We start from the raw sequence: 25,043 nt of genomic DNA on the forward strand, positions 1-25,043 counted from the left end.
CCGCCTTCCTTCTATCTCATCTAAACTTTGTCCTTAAGTAAATTTTGCCCTGTTGATTTTGAATGACTGGCAATTGTCCCCCCTGCATACATTTACTGCTTGACTGAAAATGGGACATGAGAGTGAGTTGCTTTCCAGAACTGAAAGGTGGTTGAGGTCCATAATCTTGGGTTTCACTAGTCTCTTTCTGACTAGTTAGTCTGGTCTTTCTTTTTTTTTAAGTAATTTTGAGTGTTGTTCCACATTTTCATCCACTCTGCCCAGACATTCTAATGTGATCACTCGCAGAGCAGTTGGTGGTGGTAGCTGAGCACCATCTAGTTCTGGCCTCATAGTTGTGGAGACTGATGTTCACAGGTTCAGTTAGTCTGCTGGACTAATTGATTCCAAACATCTTCAGTTATCTTCATTCTCTTTTCTTCTGCACATGGAGAGACCTATAGTTACACCTTAGATGGCCATTCGTGAGTTTTTAGGATCCCAGACGCTATGCACCAAAGTAGAATATAGAACATTGTCTTTGTGGACTGTATTATTTCTGGTCTTATAATTTGAAATTATTTGAAGCAAAGCCATTCAAATAATTTCAAAATTATTGTGGAAGATCAGGTTTGTCATTTCTGTGAGAAAATTGGTAGAAAAAATTAATTGATTAAGCTATATCATCCATAAACTTTATAATGTTCCATTTTCTACAGACTTTATAAAGGCCCTTCATATGAGAACTCTTAATAGTTACATACTGTATGGTACATTTGAAATAAAATAAAACTTTAAAATATGGAAGTATTGTTTAGGACAACACTCATGATATTTAACAGTTGAAGATTTTTTGTGTGTGTTTGATTACTATGTTTTAATTTATGAATTGAAAACTTTTATTTTTTTAAGGTGAAAGTGTTCCAGTGACAAAAACCAATTTGCCAAATCCTTCAGTAGACATGAAAGGAAATGAGTTATATAGTCCGGAAATTCATAAACGACACACTTTGTTTTGTGGGACTACTGTTATTCAAACTCGTTTCTACACTGGAGAACTAGTCAAAGCCATAGTAGTTAGAACAGGTAGACCTCTTTTATTTAATCTCTTCTTGCATGTTTTCACATATTTGGTACCTACTGAATATTTGAAATGTTATTCTGTTTGGAGAGATAGTTCTCATTTCCTTTAGAAAATATAGTCATTTTCCTCATTTTCATTTTTTTTTTTTTTTTTAAAGGGTTTAGTACTTCCAAAGGACAGCTTGTTCGTTCCATACTGTATCCCAAACCAACTGATTTTAAACTCTACCGAGATGCCTATTTGTTTCTCTTGTGTCTTGTGGCAGTGGCTGGCATTGGGTTTATCTACACTATTATCAATAGTATTTTAAATAAGGTAAGTATAGAAGCTCCAGGAGGGTTTGAGCCCTAATAAGTTATAGCACATGTGACTGTCAAAAGTGTAGCTCATTGGTCTGAGTCCTGGTGTGGCACTCTAGGCTTAGCACTGGACTGCTAATCGCAAGGTTGGCGCTCAAACCTACCAGCCACTACACAAAAACCCTCTACACGGTCACTATGACTTGGAACTGACTTGGTATTACTTAACAACAATGGCAGTAAGACTAAGGAACTATATTTTAAATTAAATTTAATAGTTAATTTAACTACAAAAAACACATGTGACTGGTAGCTGTCATATTAGTATATATAAAAAACACTTCTAGTCATTGTGTAGTGGTTACGAATCAGGCTGCTAACCTCAGGGTCAGCAGTTTGAAACTACCAGCTGTTCCACAGGAGAAAGATGAGGCTTTCTGCTCCCATAAAGATTTACAACCTTGGAAACCCTGTACAGGGTTGCTATGAATTGGAACCAACTCCACGTCACATAACCACCACCACCTATCCATTGCAGAAAGTTTGAATAGTTCTGATTTAGAGTTTTTACTTGCTCACTGTGACTTAAAAACAAAATAGAAAATGAAAAAAAACCTCATGCCCACCAAAAGCCGTACTTTCTCTTTTTTTTAAAAGCCTCTGAGATAAGAGTACACACACAGTATTAAAATTATTTGCAACAATCTAACTTCTATCCTCTATAGAGTCTGAGTTTGCATCCAACAAGTAATTAAATTGACTTAAAGTGTGAGTGTGAAGTTGTTGTTGTTAAGTGCCGTCGAGTCAGTTTCGACCCATAGCGACCCTGTACAGAGTTTCCGAGGGTGTAGATCTTTACGGGAGTAGAAAGCCTGATCTTTCTCCCGCGGAGCAGCTGGTAGTTTCGAACCGCTGACCTTAAGGTTCACAGCCCGATTCGTAACCACTACGCTACCAGAGCTCCTTGAGTGTGAAGTATGCAGGGCTATTAAAATGAGAAGTGTTTTTAAAAAATATTTGTCACTTCATAATTGACAGTTCATTGAGCTTTCTACTTTGTGGAATTTCTGAAGGGCAAAATGATAGATGACTATTAGATGTATATATAATATACGTATTAAGTAATATTTAATATTAAGTTTGACATTTATTTTTGCTTTAATTATAGGTAGAAGTTGGGGTGATAATTATCAAGTCTCTTGACATCATTACAATTACTGTACCCCCCGCACTCCCTGCTGCAATGACTGCTGGCATTGTGTATGCCCAAAGAAGACTGAGAAAAATCGGTATTTTCTGTATCAGTCCCCAAAGGATAAATATTTGTGGACAGCTAAATCTTATTTGTTTTGACAAGGTTGGTTCCATTTCATATCACTCTCAAAGGTTACGTTGTAGCTTTTAAATATTTAATGTTTTCCCTATTCTTTGCCAACTGATTGGCACACATTCTTTAATGTTTCTCCGATTTCCTCTTTCTCAATGTACTTGATTTGTATTGTTTTTGTATATTTCTTTTCGTTTTCTCAATTTTGAATACATTGCTTACTTGTTCAGATCTAAACGGACTAGTTATTCATATCTAGAATTAAGCCTTTTGGTGATGGTGGTGGTTATGTGCCGTGGAGTCAGTTCTGACTCTTAGTGACCCTGTACAGGGTTTCCGAGACTGTAAATCTTTATGGGAGCAGAAAGCCTCATCTGTCTCCCGCGGAACAACTGATAGTTTCAAACTGCTGACCCTGAGGTTAGCAGTCCGATTCGTAACCACTACGCAAGCAGAGATAAAAATTATATGATCTATCATGTTTTTTATACCATTCTTTCATAGCCAAATAGGCCCCATACATATGTATTCATTGAGATTTTATTGCTTCCAATGTATACAAGGGGGCTTCAAAAAGTACATGAAAAAATGGAGTTCAAAGATAATGGAATTTTCTATGGACTTTTTTTTTTTTTAATTTTTATTGTGAATCGAGTGAAAGTATATAGGACAGATCATCAGGTTTACATTCAACAAATTATATACCTTATTTCATTACAATTATTATAATCCCCTCCACGTACCATCAGATAACAGCATTTCTTTCTATTCACTTTAGCTCTTTTTTCTTTTTTTTAAATTAAACAATCAGGCATATATAATAATTTATACCACCAAAGAGCACATTTTGCAAATCTGCCTCCTGGCTGCCAGCACTTAGTCCCTCTCTTTCCATGAATCTAGAGTCCTCACTTGTTCTCTCTCTCCTTATCCTCATCTCTGCCTTCATCTCTGGTGTTGCTGCTTCTCTGGATAAGGTCTTGCATTCCGCTTGTGCTCTTCTCCCTTGATGGTCCTAGGATCCTTTGCTTCTGGACTGTAAGATTTAACTATTCCCCAGTTTTTGATACAAAACTTACACCTTTACAATTGTGATAGTCGCAATTAGTCATGATAACTATTGCTCACTATTGAATCATAAGAGTCTTATGCCCATCTCTTTTAACCAGACACATTCCATGAACTTTTTAAAGACTGTTTGTATGTTTAGTATTCACTATCTGATTCTGTTGAGTTTATGTTTTAAGAGTATATGAAGCTCCCTGATTTTGTAAGAATGGACAAATTATTTATCTGTGTGAAAATACCTTATATTTTATAAAAGTTTCTTCTTTTGTCAGCTGAAATTGGTTTTCCTAAAACTTTTATGTGTAAAGTAACCCTTTACCAAAAACAAGAAAGAAAATAATCTTCCACCAGACTCTTCTGGATCACTGATGTGATAAAAATTAGATTCTTATACATCTTCAGTACAAAAAGTCAAGTCCTCATATATTTCACTTTTATTCAGAAGCTTTACTCTTGTATCTATTGGGGGAAACTTGGTTATTAAAAAACACACTCAGAAAACAGATTCACATATGATAGTAAAGCCTGAGCAGTTTACACATTGGAATCCCTGGGTGAAGAAAATGGTTAATGCAGGTCAGAGTTTCAGGTCCACCTAGAGGTTCCTCAAAAGAAAAAGCTGATGATGTACTTTCATAAAAATCAGTAATTGAAACTCTATGTAGCACAGTTCTGCTCTGACATACACGGCATCACCCAAATATGCATCTTGCTTCAGGGGAGGAAGAAGAATGTTGTAAAAGATTTACAATCTTGGAAACCCTGTATAGGGTCACAATGAGTCAGAATCAAGTCTAGCAACAGATTTGGTTTGGTTTTAGATGTTTCTCTGGTGTTGTAGGATAAGCACTGGACTGCTATAACCACAGGATCAGTGGTTCACACCCACCAACCACTTCTTAGAAACCCTATACGGGGTCGCTATGAGGCAGAACTGACTTAATGGCAGTTAACAGTGAGTAAGAATGAACTCATTGGCAATTGATTTTGTTTAGGTTTGGACGTATCTCTAGAAGATATTGTTAAATGATGTCAAGTCGTTGTATTTCCGGGGAGCAGCTGGTGAGTTTGAATCACCGAATTTGTGATTCAAACTGACCTCGTGGTCTAGTGCTTATCCTACAGTGCCACACCAGGACTCCATAACCACAGTACTACTGTTATTACAATTTACAAAATTAACATTTATATAATATTCAGCTCATATTCTGACTTCTCTACCTACCCCAAAAGTGGATCGATTTTTTCTTTTTGTATTTTTGATTAGAATCCAAATAAGGATTGCATAGATTGCACTTTGTCTGTTGTTGTTGTTGTTGTTAAGTGCCATCGAGTCGGTTCCGACCCATAGCGACCCTGTACAGGGTTTCCGAGGGTGTAAATCCTTACGGGAGTAGAAAGCCTCATCTTTCTCCCGCGGAGCAGCTGGTAGTTTCGAACTGCTGACCTTATGGTTCGCAGCCCAATTCGTAACCACTACGCTGTAACCATTGCCTTTTCTCACCCCTGGGTTATTTCACTGAAGAAACTATAGACTTACACCCTGTATTTGGCTAACTTTTGTTTCTCTTCCCATCCCTTCCTAATCCCTCCTTAATAGGCATGTTTTACTGAAGGAGAGTTTGATTGGTACAGCTTTCCATAGTTTTAGGTGTATAATATATGCACCCACACTTAGATTTATGCCATCCTTCCCCCACTTGACTTCTTTTCCATCCTTAACACTCTATCCTATAAGTCTTTCTCTATCAGTACATAGAAATCGTCTTGCTTGTTTATTTCTTTTAAAAGATAAATAATATCCTATTGGATATCTTGGCGTCCTGGTGTGGTGCTCTGGGCTAATGTGTCAGACTGCAAAGTCATTTGAACTGCAAAGTCTGTGGTTCAAGCTCACCAGCTGCTCCTTGGAAACCCTGTGCAGGGTCGCTGTGGGTCAGAACTGACTCGACAGCACTTAACAACAACGGCATTGGATATCTTGTTTTTTTGGAGGCATTACATAAACTTTTTTGTGTGTGTTATATTTTTTAGACTGGAACTCTTACTGAAGATGGTTTAGATCTTTGGGGGATTCAACGAGTGGAAAATACACGGTAATGACTAGCTAGACTTGATGCTTTATTAAATTTTTAATAAATATCTAATGTATGAACATTTGGGCACATAGACATTAGTATATTAGATAGATGTGTACTCATCACCAAGATTAAATAAATAATATTTTACCATATTTACAACAATATTTTACCATATTTACAACAAGGGCACTTCTTTTAAATGATTTCAGATGTTACATCTATCCCTTTTCCAATGCCAACAACTAATCTGAAGGTGTTTAAATTATTAAATTTTGCATTCTTTTGCATTTTCACGACGTATTTGTTTCATGAAGTATTTGTTCATAAGCAAGACAGTTTTATGTTTTACAGAATTGCATGAGTTATATAATGTGCATTATCTTGCTAATTTTCTTTCCTCTCAATATTGTTTTAAATATTTATGTTGTTTTGTATAATCTAATATGCTAATTTTAACTGCTGTGTAGTGTTCCTTCATAATGAAACCATAATAATATTCCTTTATTGAGACACAGTTTAGTTTTTTCTCCTTTCCTCCCTTCTATTTATATAAAGAGCGCTGCAGTTAAAATTCCTGTGAGCATGTGATTACATTTCAGTAAATTTCTAAAATGGAAACACTGGGTCACAGCACAAACTTTAATTTTACTTCTATAACTTGGAGTTATCAAGCCCAAACTCATTCTTATATAGTGCACTCAGAGGTCAGACCCTAAAACCAGACCTTGTTTGAATCCTTATATTGCCACTCGTGGGCTGTACATGCTTGAGCAAGCTACTTACCCACTAGTCTTCAAATTTTTTCTTGATAAGATGGGGATAATAGAATACTTCCCATAGTGTGAAGATGAAATCACTATATGTATAGCTGCTAGAATGATGTCTGTTGTTGTTGTTAAGTGCCTCCGAGTTGGTTCTGACCCATAGCGACCCTGTATAGGGTTTCCGAGGAGCAGCTGGTGAGCTTGAACCGCCAACCTTGCAGTTCAGACTGGCGCATTGCAGTCTGGCGCATTGACCTACAGCACCACACCAGGACTCCAGAATGGTATTTAGTGCATAGTAAATATTATGTAGGTTTTAGCTTAATTCATGACCTTTATGGCAGGGAGGAGGAGAAACAAGTTTATTCTTAGTTAAAACTATGGATCTGTAGCCTAATATTTTTCTAGTCTACCCTTTCCCCAAGAATGTAGCTCTTTAAGAGCACTGGCCTTTTTGAGTAAGAAGGAATCTCAGTTCCAAGTTTCCACTTTGTATGGGACCAGGACTTTGTCTTTTTTTGCTGTGTGGCTGTTAGATCCCGTATTTAGGGTACTGAGATGCCCAGACCTTCCCCTTTCTTCTTTCTCCCCCAGGGAGTCACGGCATCAGCCCACGTCCACACCCTTTTCCTGAATTTCTGGCACTTTAAAGCCTTCTTTTTTATAAGCGCAACTTTGCATTTAAAAGATTGTTATGTAGTTGCAAGCTTCCAGCATGCTTGGGTCTGGAGTGACTCTGTGCATTCCTACAGTGCTTGCAAGAACAGTTTTGAAATGGTTTGAGGCCTTACTCTACACCATCTACAGAGCAAGGTTATAGAAATTTCAGACAGTTGTTTGCTCTCGAATCCTTTGTGTTGGACATGTATAGATTTGCACTGTCTATTATTATATCAGTTTCCACAGGCGGTTAAATTACAGTGAAACTTTTAAGTTCAGAAAAAAATTGTTACGCTTCAGTTTTGTTGTAGTACAAGAGTTCTGAGGCATTCTAATCCACCATATGGACAGAAGTGGGAGTTTTTATTATCATTATGTAGAATTTCCTATACATAAGGATGTGTATTACATCTGGCCTAGTTATTCAGAATCCAAGATAATATATTTTAGGTATATGAAACTTTCTTGGAAAGAAATGTTTTAGGATACTAAAAGTTATAGTAAAAATTAATATGGGCAAAAATGCAGACATTACGTTTCCATTTTTAGAATTATAAAACCTGAAAAGCCTTGTTAGAATATTAGCTTTACTCTTGGAATTTGTGTCATGCAATGAATTTAATTCAGTACATTTTCTATTTAGTTTTCTTTTGCCAGAAGAAAACATTTGCAATGAGATGTTGGTAAAATCCCAGTTTGTTGCTTGTATGGCTACTTGTCATTCACTTACAAAAATTGAAGGAGTGCTTTCTGGTGATCCACTTGATCTGAAAATGTTTGAAGCCATTGGATGGGTAAGTTCAGTAATTTAAAATAAAAGCATATTTTTGCAATATGGATCAAGTTATTGTTATGTGCCATGGAGTCGATTCCAACTCATAGCAACCCTCTATAGGGTTTCTGTGGAATAGCCGGTGAGTTTGAACCACCAACCTCATGGGGAGCAGTCAGGTGCTTACTCTGCAGAGCCATACCTAAACTTCATGGAACAAGTAGGATATATGTAAACACCCACACACTTTCACCCCTGACTCCTACAGCCTTTAGGAAAATATAGTAAAATTTCAATAATTCACCTGTGAAAGGATCCTTGCTTTTCTAACAGCATTCTATCTTGTACCATGTTTTTGGTGTTAGTTGCTGTTGAGTTAGCACTGACTCAGAGTGTCTTTATAAATAACAGGATGGTCCTTTGTCTCAGGGTCTGAAACCCCTCAGGATGACTCTTTTACCCTGAGAGAAACTAATTACACAAGGGGAATTGAAAAATTAGTGGGGAAATCCCATTTTCTTTAAGTTGTGTTTTTTATAATCCCTTCATATTACTTCTAAGAATATCACATCACTAGATAAACACTTATAGTTGTATAAAAAGTGTCTTTTTAGTTAAATTCACTCAACACCTTTAAAAAGACCATGATCTAGTCAGATCCCTGCTTTAGTTTTATAAGATAAACCTGGTGTCAGTACTGTGAAAGCAGGCCAGAAGTCGTTGAGATGATGTCCAGTGGCATAGTTTATTGGTAATTTGCAAAGAGCATTTTCCTCCTGAGTCCTTACACGCACATAAACATAACACACGTACTGTGTTTTGCTTTATTTTCAGTTCCTTTCTTACTTTGGAATTTTCTCTGGGATCATTTTGTTTTAATTTGTTCACACTTGGTTTTCTCCATACATCTCAATATTTAAGAATGAGATCTGATTTGATTATTCAGTATAACTGCAGTGAGGTTTCCCCGGACTTGGAAGGCTGAATGGTGGAATGTAGTGTGTGCTGAGATTGGGGTCTCACACGAGGCCTGTTTGTTTCAAATGAGAAGTGGTGGAATTAGTCTTTAAATGATTTTCCTCTCCCAGTCCTACTGTGCTCACAGAAACTGGACTGTCCTCTGGATTGATGGCCTTATATTAGTTGCTCTTACTGCTCTCAAATAAGTAGTTTCTATCTCTACAAAAGGACTTTTATGTCTTTATTTCTTAATTATTTTGCTTTGGTCAGCTATTATAGCTATTAAGAAATATTTCTACTTCTCGTATACATCCTTTCATGCTGATTCTGAACTACTGTTTCCTTCGCATTTGAAATCTCCCTCCTTTCTGTTTACTTTTACATATTTTTGTTGTTGTTAATATTTTGAAAGGGAGGTTGATGGGTGAGTGGGTAAGTGCTCTAGCTACTATCTTGATCTGACAGCCTTTAATAGTTGTGAAACCTAATTTCCTCAAAGGAGGAGGACCTATTTCATTTACAGAGAGAAAAGGAAAATAGGACGGACTCATCTTTGCTAATATCTAAAACTTCTCTCCCACTGAATAGATTTTTCTTAGATTTAGTGTTCTGTATTTGTGAAACCCACTGCAGGTTAATGTACTGGACTGCAAGGTCGGCTTGAACTACAAGGTTGATGGTTCAGGTTCACCAGGCACTACTTGCAAACCCTCTACAGGGTCGCTATGAGTAAAAACTGACTCAACGGCACTTAACACAAAACAAAAATAAGTTTATGTAATAATGTATTTTGTTTACTCTGAAGATGCTTTGATGCTTGATTTTACCAGCACATGTTGGTGGAATGTTACCACATACTCAGACACAAATGATACATATTGTAATACCATAGAATACAAGAACCATCCCAGTTTCAGAGATGTTAAAATGTGCGAAAATGTCTCTTAGAATCACATAAGATTGATGATTGGGTTGCAGTTCTCCTATCATTTTACCACTGATTAATAAATTCCTTTAATTATAGTATCAAACTGTAACTATAAATGGGATTCTTTTGTGTACGTGTGTAATATAGGTTTTTGTTTCAATTTATTTCACCAAAAAGTCTTTAAAAGTATATTTCAAAGGTTCAGGTAGTAGTATCTTAACTAAGAGAAGTGTTAAACTGACTCACTAAATTCACATTTTTCATGTTTCAGTTTATTCTCAACTCAAGTGGTTTTTCTGACCAAACAGTGCTTTATTCAAAACAGTGCCACACCTGGACTCCCGTTAGTGATGTGGTGGTGGTTGTGTGCTATGGAGTCAGCTCCTATTCAGCAACCCTGTTTAGGGTTTCCAAGGCTGAAATCTTTATGGGAACAGAAAGATATTAGTGATCTAGTGCTTGTCGGACCCTGAATTTTTTTTTTTTACTAAAAAATGGCCATAATGTTGATTTGAAAATGGGACCAGTGGATGAAATTTTATGAAGTAATGTGTTGAATTTCCCTCCCTCAGATTCTGGAAGAAGCCACGGAAGAGGAAACAGCACTTCATAATCGAATTATGCCCACTGTGGTTCGTCCTCTAAAACAACTGCTCTCTGAATCTACACCTGCAGCAGACCAAGAAATGGTATGCAACCACAGTTTAAGCTGGATAATGCTATGGATCCTCACTTCATAAGTTTCATTTTGTAATATTGCCAGAACAGTACATTTTAATGTCCTTTATTTAATTTTTTACAGATAAAAGTATTTTAACTGCATTTATTGGAAACTACACTTCTAGTGTGTTGCAGGCATGCTTTGTAAAACACTGAGATTTTTCTTCTCAGTTTCATTGGTTTTCCTTCCTATTTACTGAGCATCTTAGTGCCAGTGTGGGGCTGTAGGACTGCGAATCTCAAGATAGGTAGTTCAAACCCATCAGCTGCTCCTTGGAAACCCTGTATAGTAAGTAGCTATGAGTTGGAACCGACTCAATAGCACTTAACAACAACTTGTTTTAAATTACATCGATATACCTATAACTTAATAGAAAGAATTTGTGAAAGGATTTATTTTTAGGTTAATTCTTCAATAGTATGTTCCTTTTACTTTATTTTAGTACTCAATGTGTGAATATTTTCAGAATACCAGATAATTAGAAAATATTTTTAAAAAGGGAGGTGGTAGAGAAGTAATCTTGAATCCTGTCTTTTAAATAATCTAAGTTCCTTGCTGCTCTCCAAATAATGTTTTTGTGAATGCTTAGTAAGTTTTCCTTTAGCTTGAGTATTTATATTGAGTGAACCAAGTCTTAATCTGTGCTATTTCTTTTTTGTTTTATTTTTAGGAGCTGTTTGAACTTCCAGTAAGTGAAGAATGTTTGCTTCTTCCTTAAGTATATTTGTTTTTATTCTCAAGGAATAATAAACATTTTATGCATCTTTTGAAATTATTTAGGCTATTTATGAGATAGGAATTGTCCGCCAGTTCCCGTTTTCTTCTGCTTTGCAACGTATGAGTGTAGTTGCCAGGGTGCTGGGGGATAAGAAGATGGATGCTTACATGAAGGGAGCACCCGAGGTTATCGCCAGTCTCTGTAAACCTGAAACAGGTCAGGAAATAACAAGACTTTGAATAAAATGCTGCTATTTGCATACTTTTTTTTTAAAGGCAATTCTAACAGTGAAATGTTTTCTTTCTTTCAATAAGTTCCTGCTGATTTTGAAAAAGTTTTAGAAGATTACACTAAACAGGGCTTCCGTGTGATTGCTCTTGCACACAGAAAGTTGGAGTCAAAACTAACCTGGCATAAAGTACAGAATGTTAACAGGTAAATGCTGATAAATAGTTTTTCTGTGATTTGTCCAATAATTTATCATTTATGCAAGCACAGTGATTTGTATGTAGTTGGATATTTAGTAGATCTATATTGGATGTGGAGTCCTGGTGTAGGGCTGTGAGCTAATGCACTGGACTGCAAAGTTGTTTGAACCACAAAGTTGGTGATTCAGGCTCACTAGCCACTCTTTGGAAACCCTATACAGGGTTGGAACCAACTTGATGACACTTAACAACAACAACATATTAGTTATATGCAAGTATAAAGAATGCAACTCATGTTTTCAGTAATTTAGATTTAAGTACATTTTTACATGGTCTGTTTCCCTTTTATTCTTTATTGACTGCTTATGTTTGCTTTGGGAACCCTGGTATGGCGCTGTAGCATAAGTACTGGACTGCAAGGTTGGTTTGAAGTGCTAGGTTGGCATTTCATACTCAACCAGCCGCTTCTCAGAAGCCTTATGCAGGGTTGCTGTGAGTTGGAACCCACTCAACCATTCCACAGACTTAACAACAAACAACAGATTTGCTTATATCATTGTAACATTGTATGTTTTTCCAGTTAACTTTTTGCAGTTCGTTTCATTTCATTTGTTAAATACTTATCAAGTGCTTACTATGTGCCAGGCATGTTCTAGGAACTGTATTCATAATTCTACAGATGTTTATTTTTCTCAGACTGTCTACTTGCATTTTACCCAGTGGTTGGCATTAAGTATTGATTTAATATGAGTTACATTTGCCACCACACTCTCTCCAATTCTACTTTTTTACATACCTCCCAAGTCAAATGGCATTACAAATGCCACATTTCCTTCCAGGTATACATATGGATTTAAATTCAAAGAGTATCACCTTTACTGCAACTGATAGATCTTTGAGGAAAACATTTATGTTTAGGAATATTTTATGGTGTTCCTAGCATTTTTGTAAGTAACCAGAAGTATTTATTGATGTTCTGCTAATTCAGCTTATTAAATAGCTGAGATTTCTGTTTTAGTCCCACTGCCATGGTCTCTATTTAACTATTCTCCAGTTTTGTCTCTTTTTAAATTTGGATTTCACAGTGCCACTAGAGAGCATTTTAGCTTTCATATTTAATATTAGAGTTCTAGTGTGGTGTTGTAGGACAAGCACTGGACTGCTAACTGAAAGGTCAGTGGTTCAAACCCACCATTCGCGCCTTAGAATCCCTATGCAGGGTTGCTATGAGGCAGAACCGACTCAACAGCATTTAACAAGAACAACACCCAAGATTCATGTAAGTGGTTCCCAAACACCTACTGGAGACCTTGGGGTAATGGACATAACAACAACAGATACACCTAATTGAAAAACAAAAGAAGGCATAAATAGCCAATTGTTGTTGTGAAGTGCCGTCGAGTAAATTCCGACCCATAGCGACCCTGTATAGGGTTTCCAAGGAGCAACTGGTGAGCTTGAACCACCAACCTTGCAGTTCAAATGACTTTGCAATCTGACGCATTAACCCACAGCGCCACACCTAAAAATGTAATACTTCAGTTATCAGGAACTACAAAATCAAATGACCATGACATATCACTTTTCTTGAAAAGTAGTTAAGCGCTGTCAAGTTGGCAATTCCGACTCATATTGACCCTCTATGGGATTTCAGAGGTGCAGCTGGTGAGTATGAATTACTGACCTTGTGGTTCAAAGGACCTTTCAGTTCAGTGTTCACCCTACAGCAGTGCCACATCAGGATGCTGTCTAAGTTAACAGCATTAAAAAGATCAATTATACCTGTATTAGCAAATTTTGGGACTGTTTTAACACATACTGCAAATTTTCAGTATTATAAATTCATAGAGCTTAAAAATTGGATAATTAATACCAAAATTTAAAGTTGCTAATACACTTTGGGCATATGGTCTAAACATAATACAGTCCATTCTTATTATTCACAGGTTCCATATTTGTGAATCTGCCTCCTCACTAATATTTATAACTTCAAAATTGAAACCTGTGGCACTTTTGTGGCCATTTGCAGACTTGTACAGAGTGGTGGAAGACTTGAGTCACCTACCATTCCCACCTGAGATCAGCTCTTTTACTATAAACAACGGTCTTTTTTGTGGTCTGTTTAGTGCCATGCCTTTCTCTTTTTTTATGCTGTGTTGGTGAGTTTTACTGTTTAAAATGAGCCACAAGCATAAAGTGACTGACTGTAAACAGAAACACACAGAGCAAACTTGTGTTGTTCTACGTTTCCCTTCCGAGCAGTGGTTCAGTAGTCACAATTCAGTATTTCTGGAGAATATATGGAAGATTGGTTGGTTGGTTATGTGTCGTGGAGTTGATTCCGACTCATAGCGACCCTGTACAGGGTTTCCGAGGCTGTAAATCTTTACGGGAGCAGAAAGCCTCGTCTTTATCTCGCTTATGGAACATAACTTCCTTAAATAACAAGAATTGACTTTTTTTTTTAAAAAAAAAAGCACTACCCAAGTGATGGACTTCTGGTGTGGCGCTGTAGGATCAGCGCCGGACGGTGAACCACAGGGTGTTGGCAGTTCGGTCCCACCAGCTGCTCCTTGGAAACCGTATACAGGATTGTTATGAGTTAGAACCAACTTGGTAGCACTTAACTACAACACCCAAGTGATCTGATACACAAGCTTGATTGGGAACCATAGATCTGTAATTGTGATTGTTATTACGTGCAGTTGAGTCTGTTGTGACTCATAGCCACCTTGTGTAGGGTTTCTGAGGCTTTAAATGTTTGCAGGAGCAAAAAGCCTCATCTTTCTCCCACAGAGTGGCACAGTTCAATGCTTATCCTGTAATTGTTGTTAACTGCTGTTGAGTCTGTTCTGACTCACAGTGACCCAGTTATAAGGTTTATGAGTGGTTGGTGCATTTGGACCACCAATCTTGTGGTTCAAACGGAGTTTTCAGTCGAGTGCTTATACTTACGACACCACACCAGGGCTCCTATCCTGTGATATTGCAAGTTAATTCTTATGAAGGACAAACGGGCCGTTCTCTCTTTTCAGCTCAGCCCTTTGCCATTTCCTTCCTTACTCATTCTTGTTGTTAGTGCCATTTAGTCAGTTCTGACTCATAGCAAACCTGTATAGGGTTTATGAGGAGTGGTTGATGGGTTTGAACTGCCAACCTTGTGGTAAGCAGTCCAGTCCTTAGCCTATAGCACCATGATCTTGAATTTCCTGTAGTTCTTGAGACTGTCCTTTTCTGATATCCTCCCATGCCCGAGGAATAGCTTTTCTGTTCTGATTTCCCTTCCCCTCCCCATCAACTTAACCCTCTCCTTGCCTCCCTCTCTACTCTTCTTCTTCCTCATTCATTTTTCCTTCTCCTGAGGCATTCTCTGTTTTCATTCTGCCTTGTAGAAATCAGATGTTGGTGTTCTCTTACAGCATGAACACTGATACTTGAGTTAATATTACACTGCTAATTAGCTGGAGGACAGGATTTCCATGTCCTCTGTCATTCAGCAGAGTTAGGAAATAACTACAGCCAGAAACTAGAGCCTCATAGGAAAACAGCAGCAGGGTGAATTTCGGCCAGCAATTTCAGAACTTTGAGCCTTGTAATGCATTTTCAAGTTGCAAGGCTCTGTTCTTTTTTTTTTTTACACTTTTATTGCAAATTGAGTGAAGGCTTATATTCAACAAATCATACACTTTGCATCGTTACAATGATTGCAATTCCTACCACGTGTCCTCAGTAACAATACTTAACCTCTCTTCACCTTAACTCTTGTATTCCTCCCCGTGTCTTTCACTATCATATTCATCTTGCCTGTCCCAACCTTCCTCTTGTGGATTGCCCTCCCCAACACCCAAATTCACGTGTGTCTACCCTCTAACTCCCAGCCGTTCCATGGGAGAAAGATGAGGCTTTCTGCTCCCATAAAGATTTACAGAGTCAGAAACCCTGTGCAGGGTCACTATGAGTCGAAACTGACTCTACAGTACTTAACAACAACCCTCTACCCAGTGAATAATTTTCCCTTCCTTCCCAACCCTGTTAACCACCATAGAATATTTCTTTTAGCAAGAAAACCTGTTCTTTTTACAATCATTATTGTTGTTAAATGCTGTCAAGTCAGTTCCGAACCCATAGCCACCCTGTACAGGGTTTCTGAGGAGTGACTAGTGAGCTTGAACCACCAACCTTGGGGTTCAAACCAACTTTACAATCCGGTGCATTAACCCACAGCACCACACCAGAATTCCGTCTTTTTACAATAGTGCTTTCATATTTGTCATTTGTGATTGACTAATATCACTCAGCATAATGTTCTCCAAGTTCATGCATGATATGAAGTATTTTACAGATTTGTCATTCTTCACTGTTGCATAGTATTCCATCATGTGTATATGCCAAAGTTTATATCATTTCTGCCATTCTTTGTGCATTTAATCCATTTACATTCACTCTTAATTATTGAATTAACCAATGAATTGATTGCTGTCATTTTGCTGTGTCTCTTTTTGTTGTCGCAGTTTCCTTTGTTCCACATAAATTAGTATGCTGAATTCATTTTGTTTGTGGATTTTTACTTCACTTTTTTTCATTGTTGTTTTAATGTTACGAAATCTTTCTAATTTTCCTTCTGTAAAATTTTGATAGAAAGGTGTATCAATTTTCCTTGATGTTGCCTTGTAATTTATTAATTTTTCTCCCCCTGTTGAGAGGTGAAATACATTTGACTTCTTGGCATTCAGAAGTTCTATATCTACGCTGTTCCCTCTTTTTACTTTGTAGTTGACTTTATCATACATTGATATATCTGGTTCGCTGTTCCCTCTTTTTACTTTGTAGTTGACTTTATCATACATTGATATATCTGGTTCGCTATTCCCTCTTTTTACTTTGTAGTTGACTTTATCATACATTGATATATCTGGTTCCCTATTTCCAGTGTTGTAGGTGTGTTTTACTTCAGATACTTCTGTATCTGGATTGTGTTCTGGGTGGTATTATCATGTATATTATTCTCAAATTGTTGTTTGCTATTGTTGGTCCTCAGTCCAAAGAGCATATGTTAGTATTTTTTGTAACGTTGGTTTGGTTATTAAAAATTGCTTTAATTTCTGTTTACCTGAAAATATACTATTTTCCTATTGTATTTGAAGGGGTAGCTTTGCTGGGCATATGATTCTTGGGTGGCAGTATTTTTCTTTCAGAGTTTTGTATGTGTCATCCCATTGCCTTCTTGCCTGTATGGTTTCTGCTGAGAAATCAGAGCTTAGTCTTATTAGTTCTCCTTAGTAGGTAACTTTTTGTTTTTCCCGAACTGCTCTCAGCATTCTTTCCATGTCTCTGGTTTTGGGAAGTGTGATTTTGATATATCTTGGTGGTTTTCTTTTGGGATTTATCCTGTTTGTGGTTGGTTCAGCTTCTCAATGGTTATTTTCTCATCTTTCATGATGATGTTGGTGGTGGCTGTGTGCCATGTATAGAGTTTCCAAGGCTGTAAATCTTTACAAGGAGCAGAAAACCTCATCTTTTTCCCACAGAACAGCTGGTAGTTTTGAACTGTTGACCTTCAGGTTAGTAGTGCAACTCGTAACCACTACACTACCAGAGTTGTTGTTGTTGGTGTGCCGTGGAGTCGGTTCTGACCCATAATGACCCATAGGGCTTCTGAGCCGGTAAATCTTTACGGAAGCAGAAAGCCTCTTCTTTCGCCTGCTGAATCACTGGTAGTTTAAAACTGCTGAACTTGAGGTTAGCAGCCAGACATTTAACCACTATGCTGCCAGAGCTTCTTCACTACCAGAGTTAGGGAAATTTAATTTCAGCAAGTCTAACATAAATTTTTCTGTGCTTTTTGTCTCTTCCTATTATGGAATTTTAATCACCTCTAAGTTATGCTTCTTCATAGCATCCCACATAAATCTCAGACTTACTTGGGTATTTCCCTTCTTCTGATGGTTCTTTAGTTTGCTAGTATTGAGAGATTTATCTTCAAGGTCACTATTTTGGATTTCCATTGAATCCAGACTACCCTTTGCTTTTTCAATGTATTGCTTATTTCTGAGATCTTAGTATTGATCTTTTGGATTTCTGATTTGCAGGTTTTGTATTGTTTCAAAATGTGTATTTGTTTGATATGTTCTTGTAGTGTTTTTCTAAATTCTTTCAAGTTTTTTCTTTGCTTTCTTCAATGTTTCTGTAAATCCACTGAAGGTACCTAAGTATCATTCTTTTCAATTCTTTCTCAGGTAGTCTCATTACCTTTTCTTCCTCAGAAAAACATTTTGCTTTTGCATTATGGTCATTTGAGCCACTCTCTCCTCAGTTGTTACCATAACATAGTGGTGGTGTTGTATTTAATTTATGATTGTGTGTTGGTGTGTTCTTAGAGTTTCACCACCTGTCTCCTGGTATGTGTGATTAGATAGTTAAAACATGCACCATTTGCCATTTTCACCACTTAGTTTATGGTGGGTTTGGTGTAGGCTGATGTGTGTTGTTGATCAGGTGGTATTGGACCCAGTTTTGGCTCTTGTCTAATGAGTTGAGCTGCAGAGGGTATGGTTGTGGTTTAGCTGTATGGTCATGGTTACTATATCCCATTGGGTGAAGCAAGAGGAAAACAAAACAAAATAAAGAAGAAGCTGCAAAAACAGTGTAACAACAGAGAAAAAGTGAAGGAAGAAGAGGGTTGGAGATAGAAATAATAAAAATCTAGGGACATTAAAAAAAGGGAGAAGAAAGAATAAACAAGAAGAATAAAAGGAAAAATATAAGGAACCAGTGTAGTTGTTGGACCCAGAAACAAAAAAACTTCTGGAGGGCCCCTGCCAATACAGGAACTCATGAGATGGATAGAGGAGGGTTGTAACAGCTGAGTTGTCAGCCCTAGGTATGGAGTTCTATAGCTCTAGGTGTTGTCCATGTTCAGGATGCCCAATCTGGAAGTAGTTCGTGGAGGCCTTTCAGGTTGCTAGTTTCAGTGTCTATCAGAATCAGAGGGCAGTTAGGACAGTGTTGCAGATTATAAAGATTCCTACTAGACTAATTCTTGCCTGGTAGCTCTGTTAGATTCATAGATATTGAGCAAAACCTGCCTGAATCTAGGCGCCAAGACATCTGCTTCACACTATCTCAAACTGTGCTGCTCAGAACTCTCCAAGAGCAATGTTAATATTTGGTGAATAGTAGATACTCAGCTGTTTGAAGGCATACCATCTTTATACCTACTGAATATTAGTAAATAATCTAAAAGATCCATCTCCGAGTCCTGAGTAGATTCCAGTGTTGTCCTGCTAATACTTCTTTTTTTCCCATTTCTATAATCACACAGTTTTCTAGAATTGATCAAATAATAGTATTAATGAACTACTGTATTGAATATGCTTGTGATACATGTTTTCCCTTTTCTGTTGACTATAAAGTCAAGAATAAATTTATTGAAGATTGACATTTTAGATATACAACAAGATGAATATTTGTTAAAATTAGAAGTATCTAACATATAAAATTTCTAGAGGATTTTTATATATCCATGCTTCAATATTTATTTCAAAAGTATTTTTTGGAAATTTTTTACTGTTCAGATTTAAAGTTTTTGAGATTAAATTTCCAAATATGCAAAAATATGGTTAAGCAATTTAAAAATATTTTACATTATTTTATGAATGTAACTCACTTTGCTGAGTAAACTGTATGTTTAATTTTTTTCTACAGAGATACCATTGAAAACAACATGAGTTTTATGGGATTAATAATAATGCAGAACAAATTAAAGCAAGAAACCCCTGCAGTACTTGAAGATTTGCATAAAGCCAACATTCGCACTGTCATGGTCACAGGTTAGACTTCATAAAAAACACACACAGAAACATTGAGTGTGATTTAAAGTTTAACTTGTATGTGATATGGTAAAAGCATCTTACACAGTGGCTCCATCTTACACTGCCCAGTTTCAGCTCTGAATCTTTTTTGAGGTATAATAATAACTGCAATACTATGCTGTTTTTGAGGTTTTGAAAGATTCTGTTTATAGTAAAGTAGTGGTGAGCACTTTGTTTAAATTTAATCATGTCTTCCTTATAATACTTATTGTCCTTCACTTTGCTTTAGTTTATATGCAGATTTTTCTACTAGCATATAAGATTCTTACGGGTTAAAATTATGTTTTACTCTTCTACAATTTTTCAAACTGTGTAATCCATAGAAGATGATTGTTGTTGTTGTTATGTGCTATGGAGTCGGTTCTGACTCATAGCGACCCTGCACAGGGTTTCCAAGGCTGTTACTCTTTATGGGAGCAGAACGCCTCATCTTTTTCCCACAGAGCAGCTGGTAGTTTCGAACTGCTGACCTTGAGGTTCGCAGCCTGAGTTGTAACCACTACGCTACCTAGTAGGTATTAGTTATATTTAAGTTTTATAGGATTATGTCATTGTAGTTGAATTTATAAAGGTGACAGTAGCCTATTTTTCGGTTTGTTTTTTTTTCTTTTGTCTGTTTTGTTAGATGCTGTCATGGATTGAATTGTGTGTGTCCCCCTAAAATGTGTATCAGTTTGGCTGGGACATGATTCTTACTGGTTTGGTAATTGTGTAATCATCCCACCTAATGTGATCTGATATGATCAGCCAGTCTATTGTAATGGGATTAGGGTTGGCACTATAGGATAAGCACTGAACTGCTAGCTGTAAGATCAGCAATTCAAATCCACTAGCTGCTCTGCAGGATAAAAATGAGGCTGTCTGCTCCGATAAAGATTTACAGCTATGGAAACACTGCCTAGGGTCACTATGAGTTGGAATTGACTCAGTGGCAATGGTTTAGGTTTTTTGGTTTGGCAACACCCATATTCAGGTCATAGCCTTGCTCCAGTGTAAGGGTAATGTACAGCCTGCATCACCTTTTATTTTACAAGAGAGAAAAGGAGAGAGAAGCAAGCAGAGAAGGTGTGCCTGACTACCACCCTTTATAATGATCTTTTTGTGTCAGTTGACTAGGTGTGTCTATCTTCCAGTCTGTTGGCATAGATGAATGAGTTCTTTAAACTTTGCATCCATTTGTTGAAGCATTTCAATTGGCATTCCATCAATTTCTGGAGCCTCATTTTTCATCAATGACTTCAGTATCGTCTGAACTTCTTCCTTCAATACCATGGTTTCTTGATCCTATAGTACCTCCTGTTATGGCTGGATATTGACCAGTTCTTTTTGGTACAGTGACTCTGTATTCCTTCCATATTCTGTTGATGCTTCTTGCATCAATCAGTGTTTTGCCCATAGAATCTTTCAATACTGCAATTTGAGGTTTGAATTTTTTTCTTAAGTTCTTTAAGCTTGAAAAATGCTGAGTGTGTTTTGACTTTTGACTTTCTAACACTATCTTTACACATTGCATTATAAAACTACTTTGTCTTCTCAAGCCACCCTTTGCAATCTTCTTTAGCTCTTTTACTTCATCATTTCTTCCAATCTCTTTGGCTACTGTTTAGGATCAAGTTTAAGAGTCTCTTCTAACATCCATTTAAGTTTCTTCTTTCCTGTCTTTTTAAAGACCTTTTTGTTTTCTTCATGTATGATTTCTTTGATATCATTCCACAACATGCCTGCTTTTTGGTCATTAGTGGTCAGGTTGTCAAATATATTCTTGGCATGGTTTCTAAAATCAAGTGGGATATGCTAAAGGTCTTACTTTGGCTCTCGTAGACTTGTTCTAATTTTTTTCAGCTTCTACTTGAACTTGGATATGAGCAGTTGATTGTCTATGTCTTCCATAGTTGGGCTCTGCCTTGCTTCCAACTTCTGCGTTTCAACCACCATCTTGATATTATGTTTGATCAATTTCAGCCTGCAGATGTTGGTAAAAATGTTGAGTTTCTTCATCTTTGGTATTAGTGGTTGGTGGGTAAATTTTAATATTAAGCACATTAATTGGTTTCCCTGATAAGCATATGGTTATTATCTTATCACTGACAGTGTTTTACCTCGGGATAGCTCTTGAAGTATTCTTTTTGATGATGCATGCAATGCTGTTCCTCTTCCGGCATAGCATACCAGTCCATTTCATCTCACTAATGCCTAGGATATTGATCTTTAATTTTTTGATGACTGTCAGTTTTCCTAGATTCATACTTCTGTACATTCAACACTGTGAATATTAATAGACGCTTTCAGCTTCTGCTGTACATACTCATGCCATGTCAGTAAATGAAGGTTCTGAAAGCTTTGCTCCTTCTATGTCATTTAGATTAATTATATTGAGAAAGCAACTCTTCTCCAGTCATAATTTGAGTGCCTTCCAGCCTGAAGGACTCATCTTCTGGCGTTGTATCAGACAGTGTTTCACTGCTATTAATGAGGTTTTTAGTGACCCCGCATTTTTAGAAATAGATTACCAGGCCCTTCTTCATGGTCTGTCTTACTCTGTAAGCTTTGCCAATGCCTGTCAACCGCATGTGACCTTGCTGGTATTTGAAATACCAATTAGTATAGTTTCCAGCATCACCATACATAAAAGCAACCAGAATACGACAAATTGCTGAAAGCGGTGGTCTGTTGATTATACTAAATGGTTCTTTCGCTATTGTATTGATGATACTAATTCCTATTCCTTAGTTGTGTGAAAATTTTGACAGCAGTAGTTTGTCTTTGCAATTAATCCTGTTTAAGTTGCTCACTTTATGGCATTTATGGGTTCAATAAGATTTATACTGAAACCTGTGAGAACCAGAACTTGATGAGACAGCCTTGTTTTTCTGGGTCTTAAAAGTTTCTTCCTTTGATAGGGTTTAGTCTTACCATTTTTCTATTGCTCATTTTAGTAGGAAATGTTTGAATTTTTTATCTCCAATAGGTTTCTTCCCTTAAGTTTCTGGCATTAAGGCATTAAGGAGTTTTTTCTGTACAAATATATGAAAAAGGCCTATGTTCATTTCTTAAAAATTTAGTATGAGATAATAAATAGCATACTTTATAGCTCAAGGTAACTAAATCTGTTTACCAACATTTCTTCATTCTCTCCATCTGTATCTGTTCTCCCACTTTACATCCGGTATTTCTTCCTTCTTTTTCACTGCCATGGGGCTATGTTTCTGAAGGAGGTCTGTCAGGTCATAAAAGGATGCCTTTGGAAAAGAAGTATTGACCACTTCAGTATTGTAGCAGTGGGATCCCCAAACAGAGCCTTATCCTTCTCCTGACTGATTAGTTGTCTCTCTTGCTTCTGTGTACTTCTCTTCTGACTGCCTTGATGACCTATTTGTTTTATGTACTCTTGCTTTTGTAATTCATTTTGTCATACTGCCCTTGTATTTCCTGCATGCAACATCAGTCACTCCTGCGTTAATTTAGCAGATAATTGTTGAGCAGCAGTATGATGATAGAAGATTGAGAATTGTATTCAATTGTATTGAATCTGTATTTGGAGGCTTCCTCCAATAATTTACATTTAAACTCAGAGTAAGAATCTTATTTGTCCTCATTCTGCATAGCCCTGTAGTGGGTATTGTAGTAGAGTTAAGAAGTGCTTGTTGCATTCCACTATTACATTTGCATTTCCATTTTAATTTTAACGGATTTCAAATATTCTGAAAATTAGGTGACAACATGTTGACTGCTGTCTCTGTGGCCAGAGACTGTGGGATGATTCTACCTCAGGATAAAGTTATTATTGCTGAAGCATTACCTCCAAAGGATGGAAAAGTTGCCAAGATAAACTGGCATTATGCAGACACCCTAACCCAGTGCAGTAATTCATCAGCAATTGACTCAGAGGTAATGACAAGATGAATTTTTTTGTTGGAAACTTGTTCATTTTAATTTATACTGGGAAAAAAAAAAAGTAGATCTATTTTTTTAAATGGTGCTTTCATAACAAAAAATTTTAGAAGTAAATGAAGGACAAGCCTGGGTCATCTTTTAGGGATTGTAGGACCAAGGTAGAGGAATTTCAATTTTTAAGTGTTGGTACTTAGAATTGAGAACCACAGTTCTAAGAATCCTAAATTCTGTTTTCACATCCTATTTTTATAGTATTTAGTGACAAATTATGCCAGGGATCCATAATATTCAGTTCATCACATTAAATTGAAGCTTTAGCCTTAAGGTTAGTTGGTTTGATTTTTTCTTCATAAAATTGAATTTCCTTTTTACTTTATATTTTAAATTTTCAATAGTTCATGTAAAAATATTAAAGGGAGAAATCCGTTTGGGATAATATAATTTAAAATAGGATATGTATTTTGGTCTGGCTACCTGAATCTTTTTCTCAATTATCCATAGGCTATTCCAATTAAATTGGCCCATGACAGCCTAGAGGATCTTCAGGTGGTTCGTTACCATTTTGCAATGAATGGAAAATCGTTTTCAGTGATACTGGAGCATTTTCAAGACCTCGTTCCTAAGGTCAGTGATTTGGGTTTATGTATGAGTTCATGTGAGCATATTGTGAGTGTATTTTTGAAAAATTAATCTTTTTTTCTAGCTGATGTTGCATGGCACCGTGTTTGCACGTATGGCACCTGATCAGAAGACACAGTTGGTGGAAGCATTACAAAACGTAGAGTAAGTCAATACTTTCTTTTTTAAAAATGAATCACAATTTTCAAACCCAGAAAGTAACTAATTTTCATGTATTTGTAATTATCACCTGTAAAGTAGTTGTGAACTATTAAGTGCCTTTTGAAACAGACTCCTGTGTTCATTTATTTAGCTAACATGTAATATACACATTTCCTTCTCCAGATCATACACTCAAGTCCGTCAAGGTGTAGTGCTGTAGGATTAGCACTGGACTGCTAACCACAATGTCATTGGTTCAAACTCACCAGCCCTTCTTGAAACCCTGTACAGGGTCACTATGAGTCAGAACCAGGACTACAGCACTCAACAACAATAGATAGTTCATTCACTTATGTGTTCTATATTGATCATAGTGACTTTATAATTTCAGTAATCAGCTGTGTTTTAAGTTTACAAAGGGAGAAATGGCCTTAAGAGATAAATGTAATTAAGATTAAACTGGTCCTTTGCTTTAAAGATTAGGAAATTGAAACTCCGAAAGATAAAGCTGATTTGCTCATATTCTTACAGAAATGGGGCAGTAGCTCAGGTCATTTGATTTGTAGGCTGGTGCTAATTTGCAAAGCAGCATGTATATGACAACATTTTTTTTTTTTCTTTCTTCTTAAAAGTTTTGTGAATTATGTGATAGTTTACATGGAGAACATTAGTTTTACATTCATTCTATCGTATATCGTCTCATTGCCAT

General features: G+C 36.7%; 1 protein-coding gene across 1 annotated transcript in view; it reads left to right on the forward strand.

The window, feature by feature from the left end:
• ATP13A3 (ATPase type 13A3) overlaps positions 1 to 25,043 on the forward strand; it is an 80,726-nt gene that overhangs the window by 25,507 nt on the left and 30,176 nt on the right. The window contains exons 10-22 of the mRNA XM_006873130.1: positions 892 to 1,065; positions 1,221 to 1,378; positions 2,531 to 2,719; positions 5,792 to 5,853; positions 7,906 to 8,056; positions 10,495 to 10,611; positions 11,314 to 11,331; positions 11,424 to 11,577; positions 11,676 to 11,796; positions 19,494 to 19,618; positions 23,373 to 23,548; positions 24,056 to 24,178; positions 24,258 to 24,337. Of these exons, the coding sequence (XP_006873192.1) occupies positions 892 to 1,065; positions 1,221 to 1,378; positions 2,531 to 2,719; positions 5,792 to 5,853; positions 7,906 to 8,056; positions 10,495 to 10,611; positions 11,314 to 11,331; positions 11,424 to 11,577; positions 11,676 to 11,796; positions 19,494 to 19,618; positions 23,373 to 23,548; positions 24,056 to 24,178; positions 24,258 to 24,337 (1,648 nt within the window). The remainder of the gene's footprint in view (positions 1 to 891; positions 1,066 to 1,220; positions 1,379 to 2,530; positions 2,720 to 5,791; positions 5,854 to 7,905; positions 8,057 to 10,494; positions 10,612 to 11,313; positions 11,332 to 11,423; positions 11,578 to 11,675; positions 11,797 to 19,493; positions 19,619 to 23,372; positions 23,549 to 24,055; positions 24,179 to 24,257; positions 24,338 to 25,043) is intronic.

This window comes from Chrysochloris asiatica, unplaced genomic scaffold, assembly GCF_000296735.1.
Source record: "Chrysochloris asiatica unplaced genomic scaffold, ChrAsi1.0 scaffold00224, whole genome shotgun sequence".
Lineage (NCBI taxonomy): Eukaryota > Metazoa > Chordata > Mammalia > Afrosoricida > Chrysochloridae > Chrysochloris > Chrysochloris asiatica.